Raw genomic sequence first — 23932 nt, 5'->3', positions numbered from 1 at the left:
AAATATATGTGGCTACATAAACAGACACAGCAAGCCCATCACCGACCGCTGAAACGCATCTCTCTGTGTGTATTCCCAGCACACCTGTGACAAGTCAGCTCTGCATACCCTACATCATATCGCCATCAAGGAGGAAAATAAGGCCGTGTGATTTAGAGGCATGCCATTTCCCTGTCGGGAAAGAGCAAGGAATCTAGGCAAGCAACAGAATGGCTTTACAGCCTTGGCGACCGACATCTCCTTGGCACTCTGCTGCACAGGTTAAAATGAAGTAGAGACTGATTTGTGGTGAGTTATACCTCACTTCCGTTCTATCAGTGCCTGTAGAAGTCCAGGCTTGCTGTTCCCTTTCACTGATGGGTGACCCTCAAGCAGTTCGTTTTCTAAACCTGAAAAATACCTTTATAATGAAAAGATAAAGGGAAATAAGCCCCCCTCTCCCCAACAGCAGTAGTTGACTGATGTCCTGCCAATCTGAGGATGGAGGAGAAGGAAGAACCCCAACATACCTGAGACACCTTTCTGACCACGTCGCTGCCCACTAGAAAGCCCTGTGCATAGGAGCGTGCCGCGATGAAGGCTCGGGTTGCCTTCACCTTCAGGTCCCTGGGAACTTCCCCGAAGGGTTTGTGCTGCTCTGCGTGTTTCACCATGCAGTCCAGGTACTCATCTGTGATATGGTACTGGGGATTCATCAGCTTGAAGAGTCGCTCCAGCAAGCGTGTCCAGAACTCATTGAGGGCCTCTTCCAAGTTGATGTTGGAGCCCCGGTAATAGCGGCGTAACTCGCTGTACAAGTCCTTGAAGACCTTCATGTTTTGAGTGTACAATTCCCCATACATGCTTGGAAAAGCATCATAAAGGGCCTTTTCTGACTTGTTCAACAAATCCTGGAAATAACCTGAAGAGAGAAGAAAAAGGTGATGCATCAGTTGGACAAGCAGGAATGCAATGGGCTGTGCTGTTTTACAGCACAACCGAATGCCCTGAGAGAAGAGATGGGCCCTAGCAGAGCATTTCCTCAAACCAACCTTACCCACACTCTCAGTTTTGAGCCTTAGCTGAGAAGATTGAAGGAGGAACCCCCCAGTGCTAGTGCCAGAGAACCACGCTCTGGGCCTTCTGGCCTCTTCTGGCTGCTTCACCTAGAACCAAAACTGAGGCTCTTCTCTGAGTGCTTAAGGTGCCACAGTGTTACTCATAGGTTTTCTTTACAGAACACATCAACTGTCATTGCTTACATATAACCGTAACTTGTCACAACACCTTATGAGATATTCAACCCTGAATCAAGAGCCAGCTGCTTCTGGCACAGACATTGACACTTGTTAAACATCCCTAGCAAACATTATAAACACACAAGGATGTCTGGAGGCTGCTCGGGAGATGGAGGTCTATTCTGTAATAACTGCTGTTAAGAGTCAGACTAACACATCAATATTAGTGTCCACACCAGAAAGAAGCAAGTTAAAAATTTCATCTAGAAGATAACCTGAAGTCTTCCATTTAATCACATGAAAGGCTGGAATTCCTCCAGTATCAGCTGCTCTTACTATCATACAAAAGTGAAGGCTCTTCTGAAGAAGACTTCTTCAATTTTAAAATAGAACTTACCCCCCACCCCCGCCCAATTTTCCTTTTTTCCTGGCAGGCTGACATTCCTGGCTGAAGCACTGATAATCTGGGGAAGCCAGTGGGACTCCAGCACAACAAGCACAAAGCGCAGTGGTCTAAGACAAGGTCCCTGCAGGCATGAACTCCTCTTTGGGGCAGCACGTTTACTTGAAGAAGACATGGCTTTACTCTGACTAACTGTTGTTCCCACCGACGCAAAAACACCACAATCCACTGCACAACTTGAAGTTGCCTTTGGAAAGATGACTGCAACTTGTTTGAGCCACCTTTCTTTCCTGCCTCACTGCTTATTTTCCAACATGTTATTTCCAAAGCCCTGGTGAGTTGGAGCAGGGCTGCCACCAGCAATGGTGCCAACTCTTCAGAGATGCCCCCATCAGCTCTAGTCATGGCAGCCAGCCTGGTTCTGAGGCACAGCCCATAAAGCGTGTGCCAGAGTCCCAGGTGCTGCGACAGGAACAGGCACATATTATTATGCATTTAAAGACAGGGTTGTACTCAAGTGTTTTTGAACTGAGGCCGACATTATCATGTTCAAGGTTCTCATCCCATTTGACTTATTTGGATTCGCATCCTACTTTTGTTTAGATATAAACAACTAAATGGTTTTATGCCATAGGTTCAGTGGTCATAGAAGTGACAGAAATGCGACTCTTGCTACATACAGCAGGGTAAAGGTGACAGACTCGATTCCTCCCTTACCAACATCTTTAGGTATTGCCATCTTCTCGACTGCCAGCTACCTTCAGGCTCTCTGAGACTGCACAGTAGGGAACTTATAGAAGGACCAACCCGATTCAATTTATTGATTTATATAAGCAACTTTAATCAGCACTTAAGTCAGTGAGAGAAACAATGGTTCAAATTATCATTTTCATTTCAATTCCATTTGTACTTTTTAGGGCCTTTTCGAAGCAAACCTGATTACACTATTCTTTAAATCTAAATTACTATTATTTTTTTTGGTGATGTATGATAAGATCTAGTTGGTGGGAAACTGTTATTCAATTAAAATCAAACAGCACGTCTTTAGGTATATAAATTAACTTCAATGTGTTAGGCATATAAAAAAAGAAAGAAAAGCTTCTGAAATATGCATATTGCATGTGCAAAGCTTTAATAAAGTATTTTTTGAGGGAATGGCACTGACTACAATTAAAGACCTCTAAACTTTTAGAACTAGTAAAGCTCATTTCCATAGGTCTTGCTTATATTCAGAAACTGGAAGGGCCATACAAGCTTTCCTACATTAATAATCTCTCATTTGCTTCTCAGATTTAAATGAAGCTAAAACTCAACAAGTGGATTGAACAAGTGAAAACACCTTCTGCATCTGCACAACAGGCTGCTAATACTGAAAATTCCTGTAGTATTTTAACAAACCAATACTGAGCATTAACAGCCTGGCTTCCTCTAGCTACAATCATGTATTGCTTAATAGTTTAAAATTTGCTTTAAGTGGTTTTAAAAGACCGTGAGCAAACTAGATTTTCGCAGAAGTTTGGTTTAATCACTTATGCAGAAAATAAAGAAATGTTATCTAAAATGTGGAAGAAAAACTATGGTTTTCAAGTGTACTTTTGGAAGAAATTTACTCTTATTCCACCTGACCTGGCTGGCAGTTTGTATCTCCAAACATTTGTATGGGGATACCTCTCAAATGACTGATCTGCATGTGTTTCTCCATCTTCCCTATTAAAACTGGATTTCTTCCTACAGACACCAATGTAAGCGTGCTGCCAGGGCACCTAAGCCTCCTATAAAATTACCTTGTAATGGGGGTTCCTAATATGAATAAAGTAAAAAGCTGATCTCATCAACAAGTACTTTGCTAAAGGACCTCAGTTTAAGAAGAAGTGATGTCTGCAGCACATCTGTCTTAACACAGCTTATCAAAGCCTCTCCTGTGGAATCTCAAGACAAAGGACGGTTTGACCTCTGACCTCCCCCTGGGTCCCAACTCCTACTCCCCACCCCAGCTGCCAGAGAGGAGCTCTCTCCCAAGGTAGGGGAAGCTTTCTTGCAAAGCCTGGGGCCTCTCATCCCAGCCCAAGGGACTCCTTTGGGTCTGCATCTCCCCCGACTCGAACAGTTCAGCCGTTGCTAGCTCCAAAGACAGCAGCACAAGGCAATCTTTTCTTGTGACAAAATTATCGCTATGAACTGCAGGGCACTAACACAGGTGAGAACTTTCCTTTTACCAAAAGGCCTCCTCTACACGGAATAATTGTACAATATGTAATTAAAACTTGGCAAGTGTTACTGGCACATATATAGCACCTATCCTGGTAACCCTCATTCATCGGCCTTGACACAGACTGCTCTGCTGCTGCTGCAAAGTGCTCAGGTATCACCTCTTACAGCCATGGCTCCGTCCCCGGCATAGCAGCTGTGTGCACCCACTTCTAGGAAATTTTGGCTACTCCACCAACACGTGAGAGACTGTAAGAGGATGGCGTACTATTTGGGAGTTTCTCATCCAGCACTTCTCTCCTGCCCTAGCATTGCACATGAGCCTAGGCTAAGGAGATCACAGCGGGGCAAGCCCACATCAGGGCTGCCGCAGCCCCAAGCTCCCAGCGCGTTCACTCTGGCACAGCTGGGGGCTGACCCAGGGCTGATCCTGCTGCAGCATCACCACTTCTTGGTGCATGGTACCTTCCCCTGCAGCATCTCCTGAAGGGGCTCACTTGCCAAGCAGATAACTGCCAGGCAGATGATTTGTCCCAGCAGGACACTTTTTAGGGTCTGACTAATCTGAGGTGGCTTCATTTTTGTGTTGCCACAGCCTTCCTACCTGTACAATGAACAGAAATGGCATTCACCTACATCAGACACAAAATACAAAGTTTCTCTGGTGCTGATGAGATATCTAAAAGCTGCTCCGCATCTTAATGTATCGCTCCAAGCGCTGCTGGTTACCCATTCACAATTTAATTAAACTGAGCTCAAACTCACTTTCTTGTATAATCAGTGTTCTTTTCTCTGTGCCAAGTGACACTAACTGAATAAATTGCTCAACAATCCAGGTTCGACATGCAGCTTGGCACTCACCATCAGTAGGAAGAAAGCACCAACAAACGCAGCCCGATTTGTCAATCCAAGGTAAAATGACTTTTTTTGTATTGCTACAGGAGAAACAAGATGTATATCTTCCTGCCAAAAAATTGGAAACTGTTCTCAAAAAAGTCCAAGCTAATTAAGAGTTGATGAACTGTTACTTCTCACCTAAGTGAGGGAACACCAATTACAGTCAAGTCATTTGTGGCTGGTTCTCAGAAAGTTCTTCTAGATTTCACACACTGAGAAGAAAATATATCTACATTATCTAGGGAAAATTAATTAGCAATTAAGTCTAAATGTGTTTGTGATGAATGGCTGACCTGGCAGGGAATTTAAATGCCTGTTTTGCAGCATTAGAAGGCAGTAAGAAGTGGGGTTTGTCAAGAGGGATGCACAGAAGCTTGAGCTAACTGCCTCGGTCCTTGACACGATCTCAGCCTGCACCGCTTGTACACTTAGCACAGGTATCTCTAATTAACATTGCATCTTCTCCTTAACTCTCCCTGCCTACTAATATCTAACCTTTTAACGTATTTAGACATGTGTCATAGATTAAGGATATGCAGAACCTTGGGATAAAACAATTTGCTGAACCACAGTTTAGACATCTGTCCTTCTTGATTTCAGGCAGAAGCAATTATTTATTCTAGGGGAAGCACCCCATTATCTGTACCCATGGTGGGTGGGGGACCCTGAGGTAACCTGGGTGGCTGGAAACCTCTAATAATACAGCTGTCCCACTATTTCTAGAAGTTAAAAATTACCACTCAGTGGGTCCGATTAACTCTCATTTGTACCACCACTGCTGGGTCTGCTCTGGTTCCCAAAGAAGAGTTACAATGATTAGCTCAGGCAGGGCATGAGCACATGGAGGCAGCTTCATCCAGGTCACATCCCCAAGGCCCTGAGCTCTGTTGACACCATGCTGTCCAGGCCAGCAGCAACAGACTCAACCCATGCCTGTGTTCATGCACCGTAGCACGTGCCTTTGTTAGCCTTGGAAAGAGCAGGGATGGAGGGAAAGGGCTCATGAGGAGCCAGCGCTGGAGCTATAAAGCCCTTCTGCTGCAGGAGTCACCGCTGCACTCCCATCCCTTGGAGCAGGTACACAAACAGCTGAGGTGGCTCTGCAGAGCCCCTGAAATGATGCAGAGCCTCTGAAACGATGCATTTGTTTCCACTCTGAGTCACAAGAAAGCAGTTACGTATTTTCTGGACCCATGCTGAAAAACCATGGATGTTCTCAGCTTCTGCCAGCCTCAGAAATTTGACAACGGAGGTGTACTAGCCAGAGACACCTTCCTGCGAGTCACCCGCTAAATCCATGACTGGGCTTCCCTCTTTCAAAAAGTTTTCTCAAAGAGCCATTGAATAGGTGAGTCCCTCCCCACTGCTGCTGGTTAAGAGCTTCACAACACTGCAAAGCCCAGCTGGTGATTTTCTAATGTCAGTAATTCAGACAAATCAAGCTCAATCTTTCCTGGGCCAATGAAAGGCACAGCTCCTCAGTCAGGGCTGTTCCTACATGAAACATCCCCTTTCACACTCTTGATGGAAAGGTATTCAAAAGAAAAAAAATGAAATGGGAGTCTGTTTTATTATTATTGCCTCTCACTTCCAGGCTCAGAAACAAGACAACAGGCTTTGCTCAAATGAAATTTCCTTTTGGCAGAGGCCAGGTCTGAAAAACTTCTGCATCAAACACAAAAATGTCAGAAAGTTATGAGCAAAGAAATGAAAGGTTTTTACAACTGAGACAATTCTGCAACCTTGGCCGCTATTTCTCTTGATGTTGTAGTGACAAAAACTTACTTCTCAGAGAATTAAGTTTTCAACCAGAATCTATAACCTTTGCATTGCATTCAAGAGAGATTGTAAATCCCCACCCATTCCCCTGCTTCACAGCTTCCCAGAGTTCACAGCTCATTTTTTCACAGTTTCCACATTTTCACAACTCTGGATTCAAACTGGGAAGCTGTGAACAGCAAGGCAGGGACTGGCAGTTTCTCTCTGAAGATGGAAAGTTTTGAGTTCCCCCTTCCTCACTCCCCCCAGCTCTTTGATACCATTTGATCACTCAACATCTGGAACACACTGGAGTTTCTTCAACTAATATAATGATGGAAGAGGAATGGATGTAGGAGGGAATGAAGGAAGAACATCCAAATGCTCTTTGGGCATGCGGCAGATCAGGCTTTCTTCAAAACCCATCAAATTTTAGCAGCATACTAAAAAAATATGAGAATTGAAGAAAGGTGAATTACTTTCGATCTTAATATTATTAAAACCTTAAGCAGAAAACTGCAGTACAAAAAGTCTTAAGCACAGCTGAAAAGAGTAGTACCAGATTGGAGGCAATGAGGGAGGAAAACACATTGCTCAGATGATGCCATTAATTCCAAAAACAGATTTTAAGAAGAAATCTCTTCCTAAAGGCAGGTTTAGTGTTGGATGATTGAATTTGGTGAAGAGTCTGGGCAACCACCTCTACCTACATCTGGAAGTCAGTCATAAGAGGAGGGGAAAAGCATCAGGGTGCAAGGCTGCAGGAGGAAGGAAACCCATGGCAGGTGATACCTCCAACCTTGTACTTTTCTTGGAGCAGTAGAAGCAGCACCCAGAGCTCTGTCCTGTCTCTACCTTCCAGCTCCAAGCTCTTCCTTACTTCTTCCTTTCTTAATACAAGAGCAGACTGCTCCACCCCAGGACAGCAAAATTCAATTTCGCTTATGCTTCCAAAAAGCCTTGAGTAGTCCCAGCAGGAACTCCTATTTGACTTATGCTGCAACCATGTAGTGCAGCAGTGCTCCACAGCTACAGAAGAGTTGTTCTCATGCAAAAGATACAAAAGTTTTTCAGCAATGGGGCAAGATGAAAACTCTCCTGCTGGTTGGACAGCTTTGCATGGCAAGCTAGGTTTGTGGTCCAAGAGCCTTGCAGTGCAACCATAAACTGCCAGGACAGCCGGAGGTGGGGGCAAAAATGTGAGGAGGAGGAAGTATCAAATACTGTATCATAATTTCTCAAGTTTGAGCAAGCACATGAGCCCGCAGTGGAATTCATGCAGGGCCAGAGCCATGGAGCGTTTCTGCAGCTCTGGAGGGAGGCCGGGTGAAATATGTTCACCACTAACATCGCTATCATGTTTCAAGAAGACTGGACTAAGAACAGGAGAGAAAAATAAGTTGACAGTGTGGTGTCCTGAACACGAGTAAAAGCGGGCAAAAAAATAGCATGGGGATGCCTACTAGAGCAGAGCTTCCTCTCGGTGCCAGCCCTGCCAGTCTGAGGCACAGTATTTTCCTGGGCTGAGTTCCCATTTAATACACTGCTGCACTTCCCAATACCGATTTGCTTCTCCAGTTGGTTTTAATGCTGTCCTTGCAGTCAAACTACTATTAGAAGAGAATAATTCAGCAACAGATTTAAGCCATTAAAATCCATATCTAATGCATTCATGTCTATTTTATTCACTTCAGCAAGTACAATGATATTTTATTTATAAAATTGTTATTACTCATTATTAATTTAAGTACTACCCATGGCTGTGCTGAAGAGCTGCTATCAATACAACAGCAGTAATACGATCTGGTTTGTACCTTAGCTGGGTGTTGCTAAAGGAAATAACCATGGCGAGACCAAGTGGCTTAGGCTCCATGTGCAAACAGCTCTGCATGTAGCAATCCTGATGGCATTTTCCTTGGGAGATACCGCTCTCCTCACAGTTTCACACTCCTGTGAAACAGCTGCTCTTGTGTAGCTGTTTCCTCAGTCCTGATCCACCCTGGAGAATGCAGTCCCTCCCTGCGCAGTCTGGATCACTCTCCTCTACAATGTCTGTCCCACGCTATGCATTGCCCCTGTTTGGTGGCTGTGACCTAAGAGGCATCATGAGAAGCCAAGACTGAGAACCGTGTAGGAACACAGCACTGAAGAGATGATGTGGGTCAATGAGACAAGTGCCAGCTCTGCCATGCAATCATCCGATTTAGTACTCTCCTAGGCCTGCTCAGTGCCCAGCACAAGAGCAGTTAGAGATTTTGCCCTCCCTGCTTCTACCAAAAGGCTGGTCCAGAACATCTCAGATGGGTGCACTCCTTTTCTTAATTTCTGGTCTAAGTTCATTCTTTATCCACTTGGTCTCTGCCAATGTGGTTCTATAGTTTCAATAGTTGTTTTTGTTTCCTGGTGTTGAGTCTCTGAGATATTATACACAAAGTTCCATATTTTCTCAGCATCCATGCTGCCTTGCTACACAAGCAAAGGTACTTTTCCCTCTTCACACTTGACAGACTCTCCAGTCCTTTTGATTGTTCCACTATCTCTTCTCTTCACCTCTTCTGGTTGGCATTAATTTTCTTAACTGTATGTGGTCAGAATGACAAAGAACATCTCCTTTTCTTCACTGGAAATAACACTGTGAATACTGAAAGGACTGCACTTTCCTTTTTGAGGAATGCATCTCATTAGCATTTCACAGACTTTCTGCCACCAAGTGGTACATCCCCAACTCTCTCCTTTGCTATTTCCAACCAATTAGTCCCCAGCTGTATGCCTTACTCTGGAATACTGAATTTCACCCTATTTCTATTATTTTGGTTGTCATGATTATCCACTATTCTCTTCAATAGTGACAACTTTTCTCAGCACTGTGTCATTAACTAATTTCATGAATGCCTTTCTTATCATTTGTGCCAGTCTTTAATGGGGCTGTTAACCAGGCTGGGCTCTAGGCCTGTCTTTGAGAACCACAACCGGGACCTCCCTCCAGCCCATGGGCTCTTCTTTCAACACAATGTATGTCCCCTTGAGCATGTCCTTCACCTGACAATTCCTTTACTAATTTTCATATTCTTCAGCTTAATTAACTACTCAAAGTACAGATGCAAATGATTTTGAGGTCTCCTGAGATGAGGTTAGATCATAGAACAGACACACCACAAGCAACAGTGAATGCAGGTAGCTGTATAGGATTTGACCTAATCTCTACAATAGCTAGCTTTGGGTAAGAGCAAAGGATGGCCTACCTTAAACAGGTTTTAGACTGGGATATACATCAGACTGCTGTTTTCTTTTGTCAGGAAAAAAAAAGAGCTTTTTGAGAAAACAAAGAAACTTTTTCCTCCAAAAAAAAAAAGTTACTGCTACATGAAAATCCTTTTTGGACCATGGCTTTGCTAGTGAGAGACCCGGGGAGGGAGCACTGCCAGTCACTCCAAAGTGCACTTTTTCTGCCAAGACTTGGATAACATTTTCACACTTTTATAACGGAAGCTTGTGCCCATTTGACACTGTTTTGAATGGTAGAGAGATGTAATTACTTGCATCTAAATTTTTATTCTTCATATTCCCCCTCTCCTGTTTCTACAATTTGCCAAGATAGTTAGCTTTTATTCAAGGCAAGCAGGACTAGATCCAGCTACCAAGTAAGGGAATGGAGGACGTTCCCTGGCTGGAAAGTTCTCCAGAGGGAAGAGATGACCCTTACTCAAGGAACAGCGGGAAAATGGATATTCTGCTTGTCGTCCTGGTGAGCACCATACGACTATGGGGGCCCAAGCAAAGCCACCCAAGGTGACAGTGACAAGCCTGGGCGTCACGAGCACAGCCACTGAGACAGACTCTCCCCAGCTCCAGTAGCAGCTCCCTCCAAAACACGGCTAGTGAAGACACCACTTTAAACTTTGATGATCCTGCTGAAGTCTCCATTACCTTTCTAATGTCCCTCGGAAACAGATCTGTGCAAACCTTAAGATACCCCTGAATTCAAGTTCATCTAAAAACTTTGCAAAGACAAGAGTCACTTGGGGCTGGGGGGCAAAGAAGACTAAATAGTCCGTATGACTGGCAGGACATATAAGCAAAGCCTGTGCGTACACTGCAGCATTAAGAGGAGCCAGCATCCCCAGGCTGGAACGCCTGAGCCCGCTGCAGTATTCCCTTCTGCCTGGTGGAAAAATAGCAAGGAGGAAGCAGGAGCAAATGGCATGCACCTGCTCGGAAAGTGATTCCAGGCACCACACAACACCCTTGCATACCCCGGGATATTAAATGCCATGAAACATAATGCAGCTGACATCCAAGCCATTTGCTTCGTATCTCCTCTATTGTTTCGGCTTGACATGTCCATGTTAGGGAGCTTGCTGCAGTGCAACACCCAGGGCAGGAGGAGGGGTGCTCGGGGTGAGGGAGGCCTGGCAGTTGCTGTGGGCTGCACGTGTGGAAGCCCACGTGTGCTGTGCATGCGGCTGTAATCCAAAGGTATAAATGAGGTGTGCCCAGGTCTGTGTGTGCAATGACAAAGAGCCTCCAGTGGTGCACGCAGGCAGACGGCCCCTTGCACACGCATGGCTGGAAATATTCAAAAGTTGGATGTGACTTGGCTATGGGTCTGCATATGAGACTGAAAGACAAGCTGCTCGCAGGCTAGGTTTTTCACATGGTTTTCTCAAACTTGAACCTCCGTCAAATTTCAACCCTGTTCCCTGTAAATCTCTCAAAACCTTTTTTGATTGAAGCTTATACAATCCAACACGGTGCAACAAGCCACAGAAACATGTGCCTTTTCTAGATACTCTGAATATTTACATATGAGGCTATACGGGGTCATACCAGAGCAATACAGTCTGGAGTTACAGGCAAGCCTGCAACCCTAGAGGCAAGGCAATACTGCATACTTAGGAAAGGCACTAACAACAGGACATGGGATGATCTTACCCCTCAAAACCCATCCACTAAAAGTTTTCCCGGCCAAGCCTCAATGTTTAAGTCACTGCTGGTCACCAGCTTGCATGGACTTGTCAGACCCTTTTTGAGCTTAGGTACACTACTAAGCTCTTGCAATAAGCCCCACATTCAGTATATTTTCTGGGAAAAAGTACTTTCCTCCACCGATTTTAAATCTCTACGGTACAACAGCCATAAACCTTCTAGTGCAAGAAATAATACAGTATACTCACTCCTTATTTGCCATCTCTAAGTGTTTCACAGACCTCTATCATACCTCCATGTCTTTGCTAAGCTGAAGAGTCTTACATATAAAAAGTAATCATGTACTTTCATTTTCTTCGCTGTTAGCCTTTTCCTCCTCAGCACAGGCTCCTTTTGCCAGTGTATCAAGCTGCAAAGACTCTTGTGGTCCGAGGCCCTACGCCCCATGCTGAGGAGGAGCCTTGTGCTCCAGCCTGCCTGGTGGAGAACAAAGAGCTGTGCTGCAAGGTCCTGCTGCAAGGAAACCTGCCGTAGGCTGAAAGCCCTTGCAGGCGGGATTTGGTCTGTTTGCATCCAGGGCGGGATAAGCAAATACAAGAGATGTGAATCTTAAGATCGTTTTCCCCACATGTGTTCCTGGGATCTGAGCTGGCAAAGAATTTTAATCACGGTTCCTTCTAAATATATCTGTGCTACAACTACAGACTTGCAGCAAATGACGAACTGCAAGTATTGCCCCAGCAGGCTCTTATCAAGCAGATTTCACTGCAACCTCTCTGTGAGATAAGGACTGGGAAAGCGCGTGGGTGGAATTCATCGAACACACATCAAAGTCAAGTCTGATCTGGTGGCTTAGTCCTCACTTAAGGAAGAAAAGGCACCTCCCTCTTTAGCATGAGCTGAACTCTTCTTTAGAGCCACTCATCTCGCTCTACGGACTGTAGTAGCAGCTGGGATAACTAGGCTAAAGTAGGCTGAACTTTTGGATAAATGAAATTTTACAAGATGAATTCCACTCTCATTTTTTTCCTCTAAGAAAGCCTGCATTTAAAGGAAAACCAAAAGCATCACAGCTATCACTGACAAGAACATGAAAGGTAGTAAAAGTAATTGCTAATACTGCCTGTTCCTTTTCAGGTTTGTTCAGTAAGACCTGAGAGGCTCGATTTCTCTAACAGTAAAATAAACTCAGAATTGTCTTACAATATTGAGGGTTGCTGGCAGTTTTAAAAGGAGCAGTATACACCCTGGATAAATGCACAGTACATACCTATACAGCAGAGGTATTTTTCACTCCTGAAAGAAAAGTGTTCCTTTCCTTCAGCTGAAATAAACAGCCGGTTATGCAGAAATGTGCTCTCCCAGCTGCAGATAAAAGGGAGATGGCCAAGGTAACCTCCCGACACCTCAACTGCATGCCCACCGGGCTGGTGACAAACTGCAGAGACATGGCATGAATGAGAGAAGCAATGGATCCACTCAGGAGATGCCTGCGCAGGTTGTCATGTTTCCAGCAGCACCTTCCTGATCAGCCTCACTGAGGCTGAGTTTGACTTCCTGCCCCTTTCAGCAAGTGCCAGACAGCTGCCACTTCACACATTAACCTGCCAGAGCACAACATCTCAGCCTCCTTCCCTCACCTCAAATACACGCTGTTGAAGGCTGGAAATAATTAAGCCTTTATAGCTTTCAATGCACATCTTCTGACTTCTCTCTTACTTATAGAATATACCATTATCATGAACCAATTTGACACTAAGTTAGACTCTTTGCAGTAATATTTTAATTGAGAACAACATCAGTGAATGATTATCTCTTTAGAATTAAATGCATTTCATTATCTCTGCAAAAAAATACAGAGGAAAAAACTCCAAGGTTTGTGCCTATCTTTGACACCTTCCATGTTCAAAGAGGGACTTATGCACTCAAGCTTCTCACTGCATAGTTTTCAAGATCAAAACTCCTTGTTTAAGTTTTCAAAAGCTGTAGGCTTCATACTGCGGCAGTGGGACAGAACTGACTTTGGCTTTTTATCTTTTTCTTTAGTGTTGCCCTCTGCTCAAAATGGCCTCTAGACAAACTATTTATTGTTGGGTTAATTAGATCATTTGAATCTATGCTTGCCACTGCATTTTTGCAGTTTGGAGTATCTAAGACACATGGTCCTTGGATATCTGAGTATCCTGAGTATCTGATACGTGGCCTTTCCCAAAGGAACAAGGAAGATAGAAATTACCAGCTGTGGGGATAATATTCTAGACAGGCAAAGTTCCCGTGTTATTATAGCAGGAGTTTATCTAAGTCTGCATAAAGCTCTTAATCCCTAGTTTTCTCTCTTTCAATGCCATCAGAAAAGAATTTGTCTCTTTGTAAAAATAATTTGCTTATGACATTCCCACCCATGGAACCAGTATGAAAAAGAGAAATAGGTAAAGATGAGAGAAGACAGCTACTGTTAACAGGTCACCCGAAGTATGCATGTGTATGTGTATCTGACAGCTGGTAGTGGAAAGAATGTACACATATACAATAGTAGGCATGCCTCTTATTTGAATAATAGGCAAATGAATATCAATTGCTATTTTAATATAACTGAAATATGGATATATTATATACAGCTACCCTAAAATAATACTAAGTCATTACAGCACACTCTCAGAAATTAGGAAAATCAGAAGGATGGTGGGTAACACAGCACTTCCTCAACCCTCCAACACACAGGGATTACGCTAGGTATAACCACATGGTACTTCTTTCCCCAGAGGACAGAGAAGTGTGTCCTCTTCCTAAATTTTAAGTGCCTGCTTCAAAAGAAGCAAATTTTATCAGTTATTAAGGAAAAGGCATTCGTGTTCCCTGGCAGATATTACAAGAATAAATCCAGTAGCAAATTTTAGTTCCCCTCCCCTCTGATGGTACCTGTTTTGTCAACACCACTAACTTTTCACCTTGTCCAATGATAAAACTTAGATATAGCTTGGTTTTCAAAAATCCTGAGCATCATTCGACTACTTCTACTCTAAAACACAAAGTCACTTATAAAGCAGTCCTAAAGAGAGATTTAAGCTTAAGCTTAGCTTACTTACCCTTTTTTTTTTTTTAAAAAAAAAGTTTGTTTGTTTGTGTTTTTAAAGGTTGCTAAGTATGTACTGGCCTATAGCCATGCTGGGATAAAACCACTGGATTCTCTGTCTGAGCCTGGGAGCCTCGCTTTGCTGGAGCTCACCTGTGACCCCCAGGTAGCGCTGGCTGTAGCCAAGGAGATGTGGTTGATCACTCAGTGAATGTTCAATCACAGAAAATGAAACAAGTAGAAAGACTTCATTCAGCCCTGTCATCTCTTCTGAAAGGACTGATGAAAATGTGGCACCAGACCAGGAGGCGCAATAGCTCAAGTGTCCTAAGCCCTGACTTGGTGTTGAAAGCCTTATGAAGAGGATTAGTTTAAATCTAGAATGAGTCATAAATACTGAGGCATCACAAGCTATGGACACCTAAGTTATAGTTGTACTACTACTGAATTACTACTGTGAATCTCAATGAAATGCAGTGAACTCAGACAGAAGTAGAAGACCTTGTCCAGTATTTAGACTTTTTTTTAATTGTGTCTGAATATATTTTCTAATGGGCATAAACATATTTTTGTTTGTTTGTGGACTATACACGTTACATATTACTGGTTGGATTTATTACTTGTGTATAAGTCTTTAAAGTAAAATCGCATCATGACTGTGACCAGCATGGAAAATCTGCCACAAGATCTATTTGTTTTGGAAAATTGTGTGAGAGCGGAAGCTGCTGTTCCATCCTAACTATAGCTTGAAAAACCCCCATCCCTCAGCTGTTTTCAGATGAGACACAGTAACTGAGTGAATGTTCCCAGTCAACAATTCAGCTAAATCCCTGTGGATGGCCGCAGAGGCTACACCTGACAGTGGTGTATAATGCCGCAGCTATCTATAAATATGTGGCTACTGTCACTTCTGCACCCTCCGCTTTCACTCTGTATGAACAGGACAGACAGAGGACATCAGCGTTTTCACTGGCCCATGTGGCATCTTCACTTTGTGCAAGCATTACAAACCTGAACTACCATGAACACAATATAGTCCTTATTTAGGGGCCAAAGTAAAGCAAAGCAGAAATTAATTTCTGTTTGGAATGCTCCACCCCTCCCAATCAAGTGTGCTTCCCTCAGCCAGGGCCAACTTACAGACCACCAGTCACCCTCACAGTATTTGTAGACATATAAACCTCATCAGAATCTCATCTGGAGGAAATACAGTTTTGAAGGCTTGGGAAAGAGTTGGCAAGAAGTTGAGAAATGCCTCTTGTCTCCCATTCTCACTAATTCCGTTTTAAGATGTACATATAATACATGTATTTACAATTTATATGAATCAAAGATAAATCACCTTAGAATCTGCAAGCATTACAAAACCTCAGAAGACAACCTGCTTGGGCGCCTTGTGCCTCTCAGGACTATTAGCTGGATACATCAATGCCTGAAAACATCTGCATCCGCCATTGGCTGTCATCATGCTTACAGAACTGAGATCAAAAATGCGTGTTAAAGAAAATATTAGCTGAGAACTGGAATGCTAACCACATTCTGACTGCAGCTACGCTTAGAAAAAAAAAAAAAAGAGGAAACGACATGTGCTCCTTCTTTTTAAAAATTCATTTAAAACAACTGAAAAAAGACTTTGGTTACCCTGAGATGCTGGCACTCTCTTCCTGCCTGAGATGGGGTTTCTGCTGTTTTTGAAGCATCTCTGGCTCAGGTCCAAGTTTGAAGGATGGGAGAAATGGATACTTGTTAAAAGCATGTGCTTGTTCCATTCTACCCAACTTAAAACTTTCCTTTTTTTTCTGTCAGATTCTATGCCAAGTATATTGCACCAGTGAATTGGACATGAATAATAAATTCTGACCTCTTTAAAATGTCCTCCCATGAATTTAGACTGAAATCCTCATTAAAGAGCTAGACAAATTAATGCATTTACTATGCATTTATGAAGATGCACAGAGATGTTGACAAGAGAAAAAGGTGAATGACAGCTGCTTATCACAAACACTTGGGGACAATCAGAGAAATCTCAGATCTGGCAAGAGATTTAGAATGGACAAAAGGAAATACTGTTTCAAACAGTTGAGTTATGGAAAACCCCACCCCTGTTACAAAATGTCCTGGATGCTGAAGACTAAATTAGACTCAAAAGGTGATCAAGTCAGAAAAAGGAAAGTCCATCTGGTAGACTTGAAACAAAATGAACAAGAAGTCTAGTGTAGCAAAGGAACTGCAAAACATTAATGGGGCAGAATGCACACAAAATAACTTTGATGCTTCCTCTGTAAACAAGGGTGCACCTTACTAATTGCCATTACCCTGGTTACCCTGGGATGCTGTCAAGATTGAGGTAAGAATCAAAGCAAATTTTATTCTCTGCGAAAAGAAAGTTAAGACACTGGTCACTGGACTCAGAACACTGATCCACCGAACCGCAGCAAATTCGCATGGTCCAAGCCACAGATCTCTCCCCAGAGCCACCTCTGGGTCCTGCTCAGCTCACCAGGGACAAGGCACCCCACAGCCTGCTACAACCAGGACCCAGGGCTTGGACAAACGCCTATTTCTGGCGCTGTTCCCCTAAACCAGAACCCTCTTCTTGATGAAAATCCCTTTCTGTGACCTTGCTGTGCCTAAGTGTATCCCCAGGGATCTTCTATAACCCAGAATCTCAGTGATTAACTTAATTAGGATAGCAACTTATGTATTTCCTGCTAATGAAAACCCATGTGATACACCACTAGATGATGATATGCAGACGTGCTTTCTGAATACGAGCTCAGACTGGGTGAAGCAGACCATGCTATAACCCAACTCATTAAAAGACAGCTTGTCCAGGTGACACAGATGTAGCCTTTTCTTTACAAACACACTGGTGAGTGAGACCTGAAAAATCTCCTCTGCACGTAAATGAATCCAAGTAAACCTACAAAGGTGTCTTATACTACTACTGCAACAATAATAATAAATGCGGCTTACTGTCAGCCCTGGGCAGAGGCAATAGATAACAAGACAACCTGAGCAGTAGCCTCGATAAGGCTCTCTGGTAAGAAGAGCCTATCCTATATATTGACTTTTCCACGCCTGTTGTGGTGGGCGGTAATTCAACAATTTGCCTTTGATTCCCTTAGGATGCTCCATCTGGGTTCAGATCAATGGCCCACCCAGCTGTTTCAGTGAAGTCTGCTTTTAACTTGCCGACTATAAAACAGTCATATAAATTTCTGGTGTGCTCAGGAAAAAATACTAGTGGTCAAGTGAGGTACATTCCCCAGAGAACTTTATCCAAGTAAGCCAGTTTGTGTCTGGAGGAACCAATTTTGGGTTATATTAGCTTTACAAAAGGGCATAAGTACTCTTCTGTGCAGTTAGATAGGACAAAGCAAACCGAAAGACCTTTCCCAATGTTTGAGGGAGCTGAAGAGCCACTCCCAGACCTAAAGTGCTGTGGATGTGGAAGCTGCTGGCCGGCGGGGCCCTGGAGGAGGACCAGCTGGAGGACCAGCCAAAGGTACTGTGAGAACATGCCCAGTCATGCTCTTTTCTGAAATCCCCATTTACGCCATTTAACTGGTACACATAATGAACAACTCATGTAGCTAATTTTCTACACTTTTAATTCCCATTTCAACCACGTGCTTGACAACTTTCTGTTTATGCTGCTCCACTCTCTTTAAAGAGGGGAAAAACAGCTCAACTCCTTGATAAGAACATAAAGGACAATCTTACTTCATTTAGAGCTCCTTGTGTCCCTCTGATACACTCCAGGGCTCACAGCACTGGATTCTTCACACAGAAACTAAGAAGGACTATAAGGAAGAAGTGGCATTTGTGTGCCACTATCAGTAAGTCAAACACAAGAGACCCCTCTCCCCCACCGTTTCACATGATTGATAAACAAACCTTCAGCCTTCAAAGCATTTAACACCGGTGTCTTGGTTCTTTTGCTGTTATTGTTCTCTCATGTAATGAATGGAGGGATTGCTTTGCATGATCTCCATCTGCCCAGGTCCTCCTTCAGCATTGTGCAGAGATGTCTCTTTTCACTGACTCATAGGATTAGGCACCTGGAGACCTCAGCTGAGGTGAGATGAAACTCACCCCTAATTTTCAGTCTTCCATTCAATTAATTAAATTAACATGTTAAGATCCTGGGACCACCTCCCTGCCCTTCTTTATAAATACTTGGGGAAGGAAACCCCTGGCATTTGCAAGCTTGCTCCTACTTCAATTCCTTTAATCAGTGTCCTACAGTGCTACAAACCGCTGCTGCTTTGTGGTGCTGACAACAGGAAAGAAGTCATTTAAGGCCTTTGCAGCTGATCAGTTTGAGACAAAGGCTTCAATGCTCCTTGGTAAGGTTTTCTGCGTGGAGTCTCACATAGCTGACAGCGTGCAATGTGTCTGCAGCGTCTCTCAAATGAGATGAAGTGTCACAGAAGCCTGTATGTGCACATGGAAATCTGTGCAAGTGGATTGAACAAGTAAAAAAGAAGGCAAAAAACCAACCCCAAGAGGATTTCCTATCTATGCTGGTCTGTCCTCTAGGATGGAGCTGGAATGTGCTGGCAGATTCAAACCAACACTAACGGAGAGAGGGACGGAGATGGGTAGTAACACAACTCCTACCAGTCTTGTGAAACAAGGAAGATCAGGCCAGGAAGAGGAGAGGCCAGCACACTGTCTGCATGGGAAAGGCTTAGCAAGCCTTCAGCTCACTGACTCCTAGAGAACGCACGCAGGAGACAGCCACTATAAACGTACTGAGTTCAGGAAAAGCTTCAGTGGGATCCTACAACTTCTTTGACATGAAAGTCAATTGTGCATGAAATATAAAGTCCTAGAATAACAGACTCCACTAGTTCTAGTGCTCATGGAACCACTTGCACAATATGTTAAAAAATAATAATAGAAAAACAGGTCATAAAATTTTGGCAGAATGGAGCTGCATGTCCAGAAGCCAAAGTGAGTCAGAATAAAAAAGAGAAGCCAAATAGCTGCAACTTATTGATTAGAGATCTACTGAACAAATAGCCCTGGGAACTACTGAACCAATTCATCCTCAACAAAGGAGAAAGCAAGAGCTATTTCCTTGAAAAACTGCCTTAGAATGACATAATCTGTAACAATATTAAAGCAGACCATATTTGTGATTATTATTTTTTTTAAATTATGCCGTACTACTTTTTCAAGTCTAACAGCTAACCTTAGAGGTTGGGCAGGACCTGTTACACTTACTGACATATTTCTAATTCAGCAAATTGCATGGGCAAGCACCTTGAATGCAAGTGGCTGGGAGCAAAAGTCGCCTGCCTTTGCCTATAAATACAACAGCAGAGGTGTGGAGTGAAGCTGCTCTGCACCTGAGTACGGGGCAATTGGTCTCTGAGGGGTCCATGACCACTGACACCAACAGCACGAATCCCTGTGACCAGGTGTGAGCACTCCCCTGCTAATGCAGCTGGAGCCCAGTACAAGCCTCACTAGTGCTATACTTCCCTGCTGAGCATGGAAGGGCAAGGAGTATCTGCTGGATTTTCATCTTTTCAGTCACAGCAACAGTTTGTGCTTCAGCGTGAGGGTGGGAGAGAGAAATGCGTGTTCAGTTTTAAACATAGAAAGCCATGCCCTTCCTCCCTGCTCCTCTGCCTCCAGATACATGGGCTGTACGACAGACATGGAGATGAGACCACTCAGAGAACACACGCACTATCAAAAGCAGAGAGTGCGCTTTGTAACTGACTTCAGTTGCGTTACTGAAAGCTTTAACTAAGTCTAATGAATGTTTTTAGCCCATGGCATTTCTATCACTTGGTTTGATCTAATAGCATTCCTTTTTCTAATCCTCTTAGAATAGGCTGTTTTAAAGGTTTACTCAAGCTGACAGAGCATGGTGCTAAAGTATCATTACAAGCAAAGCTATCTGGTGGTCATTAGCAGATGACAATTAGCTGAAAAACAAGTGTAGCTTGAATCACAGGACTCATGCCTTCATACTAATTTTCTCTGAAGCTCCTGAAGACACCAAGCCACAAACAGGGCTAATGGCAAAGGGAGAGAGGCTCCTTCGGCTCCCCATGGCAGCCAGGTGGGGAGAATCCTGCACAGACCCCCAAGTCCAGGCAAGCACTCTGCCTGCCTGGGAGTTCCACTTGCACAAACACAGCCATTTTCATTTTTAGCTTTTGTGGAATTTTCTCCCTCCAAATGCTCTCCTTTCTTTTCCCCTCACCTTTTTTCTTTTCCTACTATGGCTCTGAATGGATCTGAAGGGCTTCTGCTGTCTGGTCTTAAACAGATACCATAGAACAGGACACTGAGTTATCACTACCAGATTTATTTTTGTCTGTCTGTACAACATGAGGTTTGAATGGGTTTCTGAAGTATCACTGTGGCAGACTTTGGGGATAACGATACTGATTTTGGTCTTCAACCAGCTGCCTTCTCAAATATAATCAATGTATTCTTTTCTCTCCCCACAGCAAGCATAGTTAGTTTATATTTGAACTTTTCCATCTTTGAGAACATGTTTACCACTGCCTCTTTGAAGGACATTGGATCTCATTTACTTGGACTTCCTCTGTTCTGCTCTTGCTGTGAAGAAAAGCCCTTTATGTTGATGTGACACTATAAAAATCCATAATCATAAAGTTAAAAATAAAACCCCTGCTAGAATAAGATCAGCTGAATATACTGAATTGCTTTCTGCGCTGTATTTTCATGTTTGACTTCAATTAAATTAGTTTTCTTCAGCAATTCAGAGGCCTCTATGCCACTGAATATAAAAATCATGGTGTATTTATGGCATAAATAAGAGCGCACAACATCAAAGGTCTTACTCCAACACAAACCTGCTTTTTACCACTCAGAAATTGCCACCAAGGACTCGTTAAACCCCAGAGCCTGCTGCTCCTGCCTGCAAGAGCTCTCTGGGTGCAGGCAGGAGTGCTAGGAAACCCAGTGGGCTCTTCAGCTTGCCTGGTTGTACTGGAGCTGCTGTGCTAGTGAGGGCTGTGGTTGAGCGCAGCACTGTACCATCTCACAGCCCCTTAGCTGCAAAACCAGAAATTATTTTGCTGCTGAGACGGTGCTCTGGGCCAGGCTGACTTCTGAGTCCTCTTTACCCAGCATAACCTCCTAACCAATGTGCTATACTTGCAAGTCATGACAAATAGCAGCCAGCGCCACCCGGCTGTGTAAGACCCGAGCTTAACAACCAGAACCACAGAAAACCAAACCTTTTGGCACTGGCAGAAGCAAATGCCATTTGGCATGACATGTAGCCCTAACCATGACAATATGCACCATTACCAGATGCTGATGAAGGCAGTGGGGTTCATCAGTTCCAGCAACATCGACCATCACCATCCTAATGTCCCCTGTGGCAGCAGTCACTGCAGGGGTGAGGGATCATAGCTGTCTGTACCGTTTTCTGCCTTTTTTCTGCAAAACCCACTGATCCTGAGGAAGCATTTGGCAGATAAGAGAAGGTGATGAAGAACATGTAGTGGAATTCTTCATCCAGAGTATTTATTGCAATCTTGAGTCGTGCGCCGTGGCGGAGGGTTTGATTCTCCAATAATTTCACACTACATAAAAATCGAATCTGTGATAATTTAGAGAGGCTATCAACTGCTGCTGATCTTGACCATAAACAAAGCAAAACCAGTAATTGGTTTTACTGAAAAACTATGTGTGTTTTAACACTGGACTGTTTCAGGGGAAGGAGAAGAAGATTGGAAAGCACTGGTTTCAACAAACATGAAATTGCACAAAAAGTAGCAAAAATCACATGACACTGCATTTCCACACATAAAAGCAAATAAAAATTCTGTAATATTGGCTTCTTCAATTTAATCCAGTCTTTGATATTTCAGTTTGTTTTGATATGAAAAATATGAATTCATCACCATATTGAGTTTTCCAATTACTTCATTGTGCTTCTATTAATAAGAAAAAGCTATTGATTTAAACAATGCATACACAACCATGACTTTTCAAACCAGAATTAATATTTTTCTTAAAGGTTTTTCTTTTGGTGAGCTATTAATTATTAGAATTCAACAGCACAATAGTAAAAAAAACATACCCAAAGGGTTAAATCTCGCAGCTCTTGATCTGTCCCACGGCCACAGAGTGCATATGCAGCATCCATGTGTGGGACGAGGATCACAACCTACCAAGTGAAGTGAACGCTTAAGTGCAGCCCCTGACAAACATCACATTTATGGCTGAATTTTCTGCGAGAGAGGAAAAAATAATGACTTATGGCTACGACGAAAGCTTTTTAGTCCTGTGGCTCACAAGCTGCATGGCAGTTCCTGGCAGCTTCCCATCAGAAGTGTTGCAAAATTTAATATTAAGGCTCATGGACCTCTGCAACTTCATGAGTCAACATGATCCCCAGCTGAGGTTAGGAAGGTGTGCAGAGGGCTCTAACTAAACCCATTGGATTCCAAGACCTTAAATCTTTTTAGAATTTAAAATGAAACTTCTCTTCCTACACTGCCAGAGTTTTACTCCTCCCTCTTTGCTGTTCCACAGTCTTACAACACTAAATTGGGTGCCATTAATTACCAAAATAATTTCAGGGTTATCACATAGGGTTTCTACTTTTAAAATATTCCTGTAAACCGCAAAAGGCAAGCCTGGGGCTTGATGATGCAAAAACCCCTTCCACTAAAATTACAGGAGTGATAGACTTGGCAAAGATTGACAGACTGAGCATTCTCAAGGCAAGAAGTTAGAAGGCCATAACTCATCCGTGCCTCTCCGGGGCTGCAGAGCCACCGCCCGGCACACGAGGAGCTCACCTTAAGTTCCACTCCAGTTTAGACTATAAAGTACCCATTACCCTCGCTTGGTGCATATATAGCTTTTCTTAAATTAACACAGATGCCATTTCCTATTATAAATAATTTGTTCCTCAAATAGACATTTTCAGGAACAACATCTGTGCCTGTGCTTAATTTTCAGCATGCTGGTTGTCTTACAGGAGTCAATGGGAGAGGTCACACCAGTTAAACTAGTTGTGAGAACCAAACCCTGTGGGACTGGGGCCTTCATTTGTATTTTGCTTTTGTTTTGTCTTTGCCTGCTGTGGGTTTTGTGATATTTCAGTGACATGACTCTCGTGGGGTATGGGGGGGTTATTTGTGGGGGATATTGGAAATGCCAGCCTTTGTATTTCAGCTGTTGGTTTTGACATGAAAGGCAGTTGTAAACATTTTTTAAATCATTTCAGAAAGCCTCAGAGGCAGTTTTTTAAAGGTAATTCTTAGTAGCATTGACTTTAACTGTTCCATGCTGCTGACAGGGCCCTTGCAGAGTCTCCAAGCTGCTGTAATAAGAAGTGGAAAATCATATAATTTAATAATAACTTTAATATATATAATAATATAATTTAATAATATAATAATATAATGCTGTAATAAGAAGTAACATGAAGTGGAA

At 43.2% G+C, this 23932-nt stretch overlaps 1 protein-coding gene across 1 annotated transcript in view; it reads right to left on the bottom strand.

Annotated features, from left to right (window-relative positions):
• GPC1 (glypican 1) overlaps positions 1 to 23932 on the bottom strand; it is a 216150-nt gene that overhangs the window by 31036 nt on the left and 161182 nt on the right. Inside the window, exon 3 of the mRNA XM_074877780.1 lies at positions 510 to 901. Within this exon, the coding sequence (XP_074733881.1) occupies positions 510 to 901 (392 nt within the window). The remainder of the gene's footprint in view (positions 1 to 509; positions 902 to 23932) is intronic.

The sequence above is a fragment of the Strix uralensis genome, chromosome 9, assembly GCF_047716275.1.
Source record: "Strix uralensis isolate ZFMK-TIS-50842 chromosome 9, bStrUra1, whole genome shotgun sequence".
Classification (NCBI taxonomy): Eukaryota; Metazoa; Chordata; class Aves; order Strigiformes; family Strigidae; genus Strix; species Strix uralensis.
This window is presented reverse-complemented; position numbering and strand designations above follow the sequence as displayed.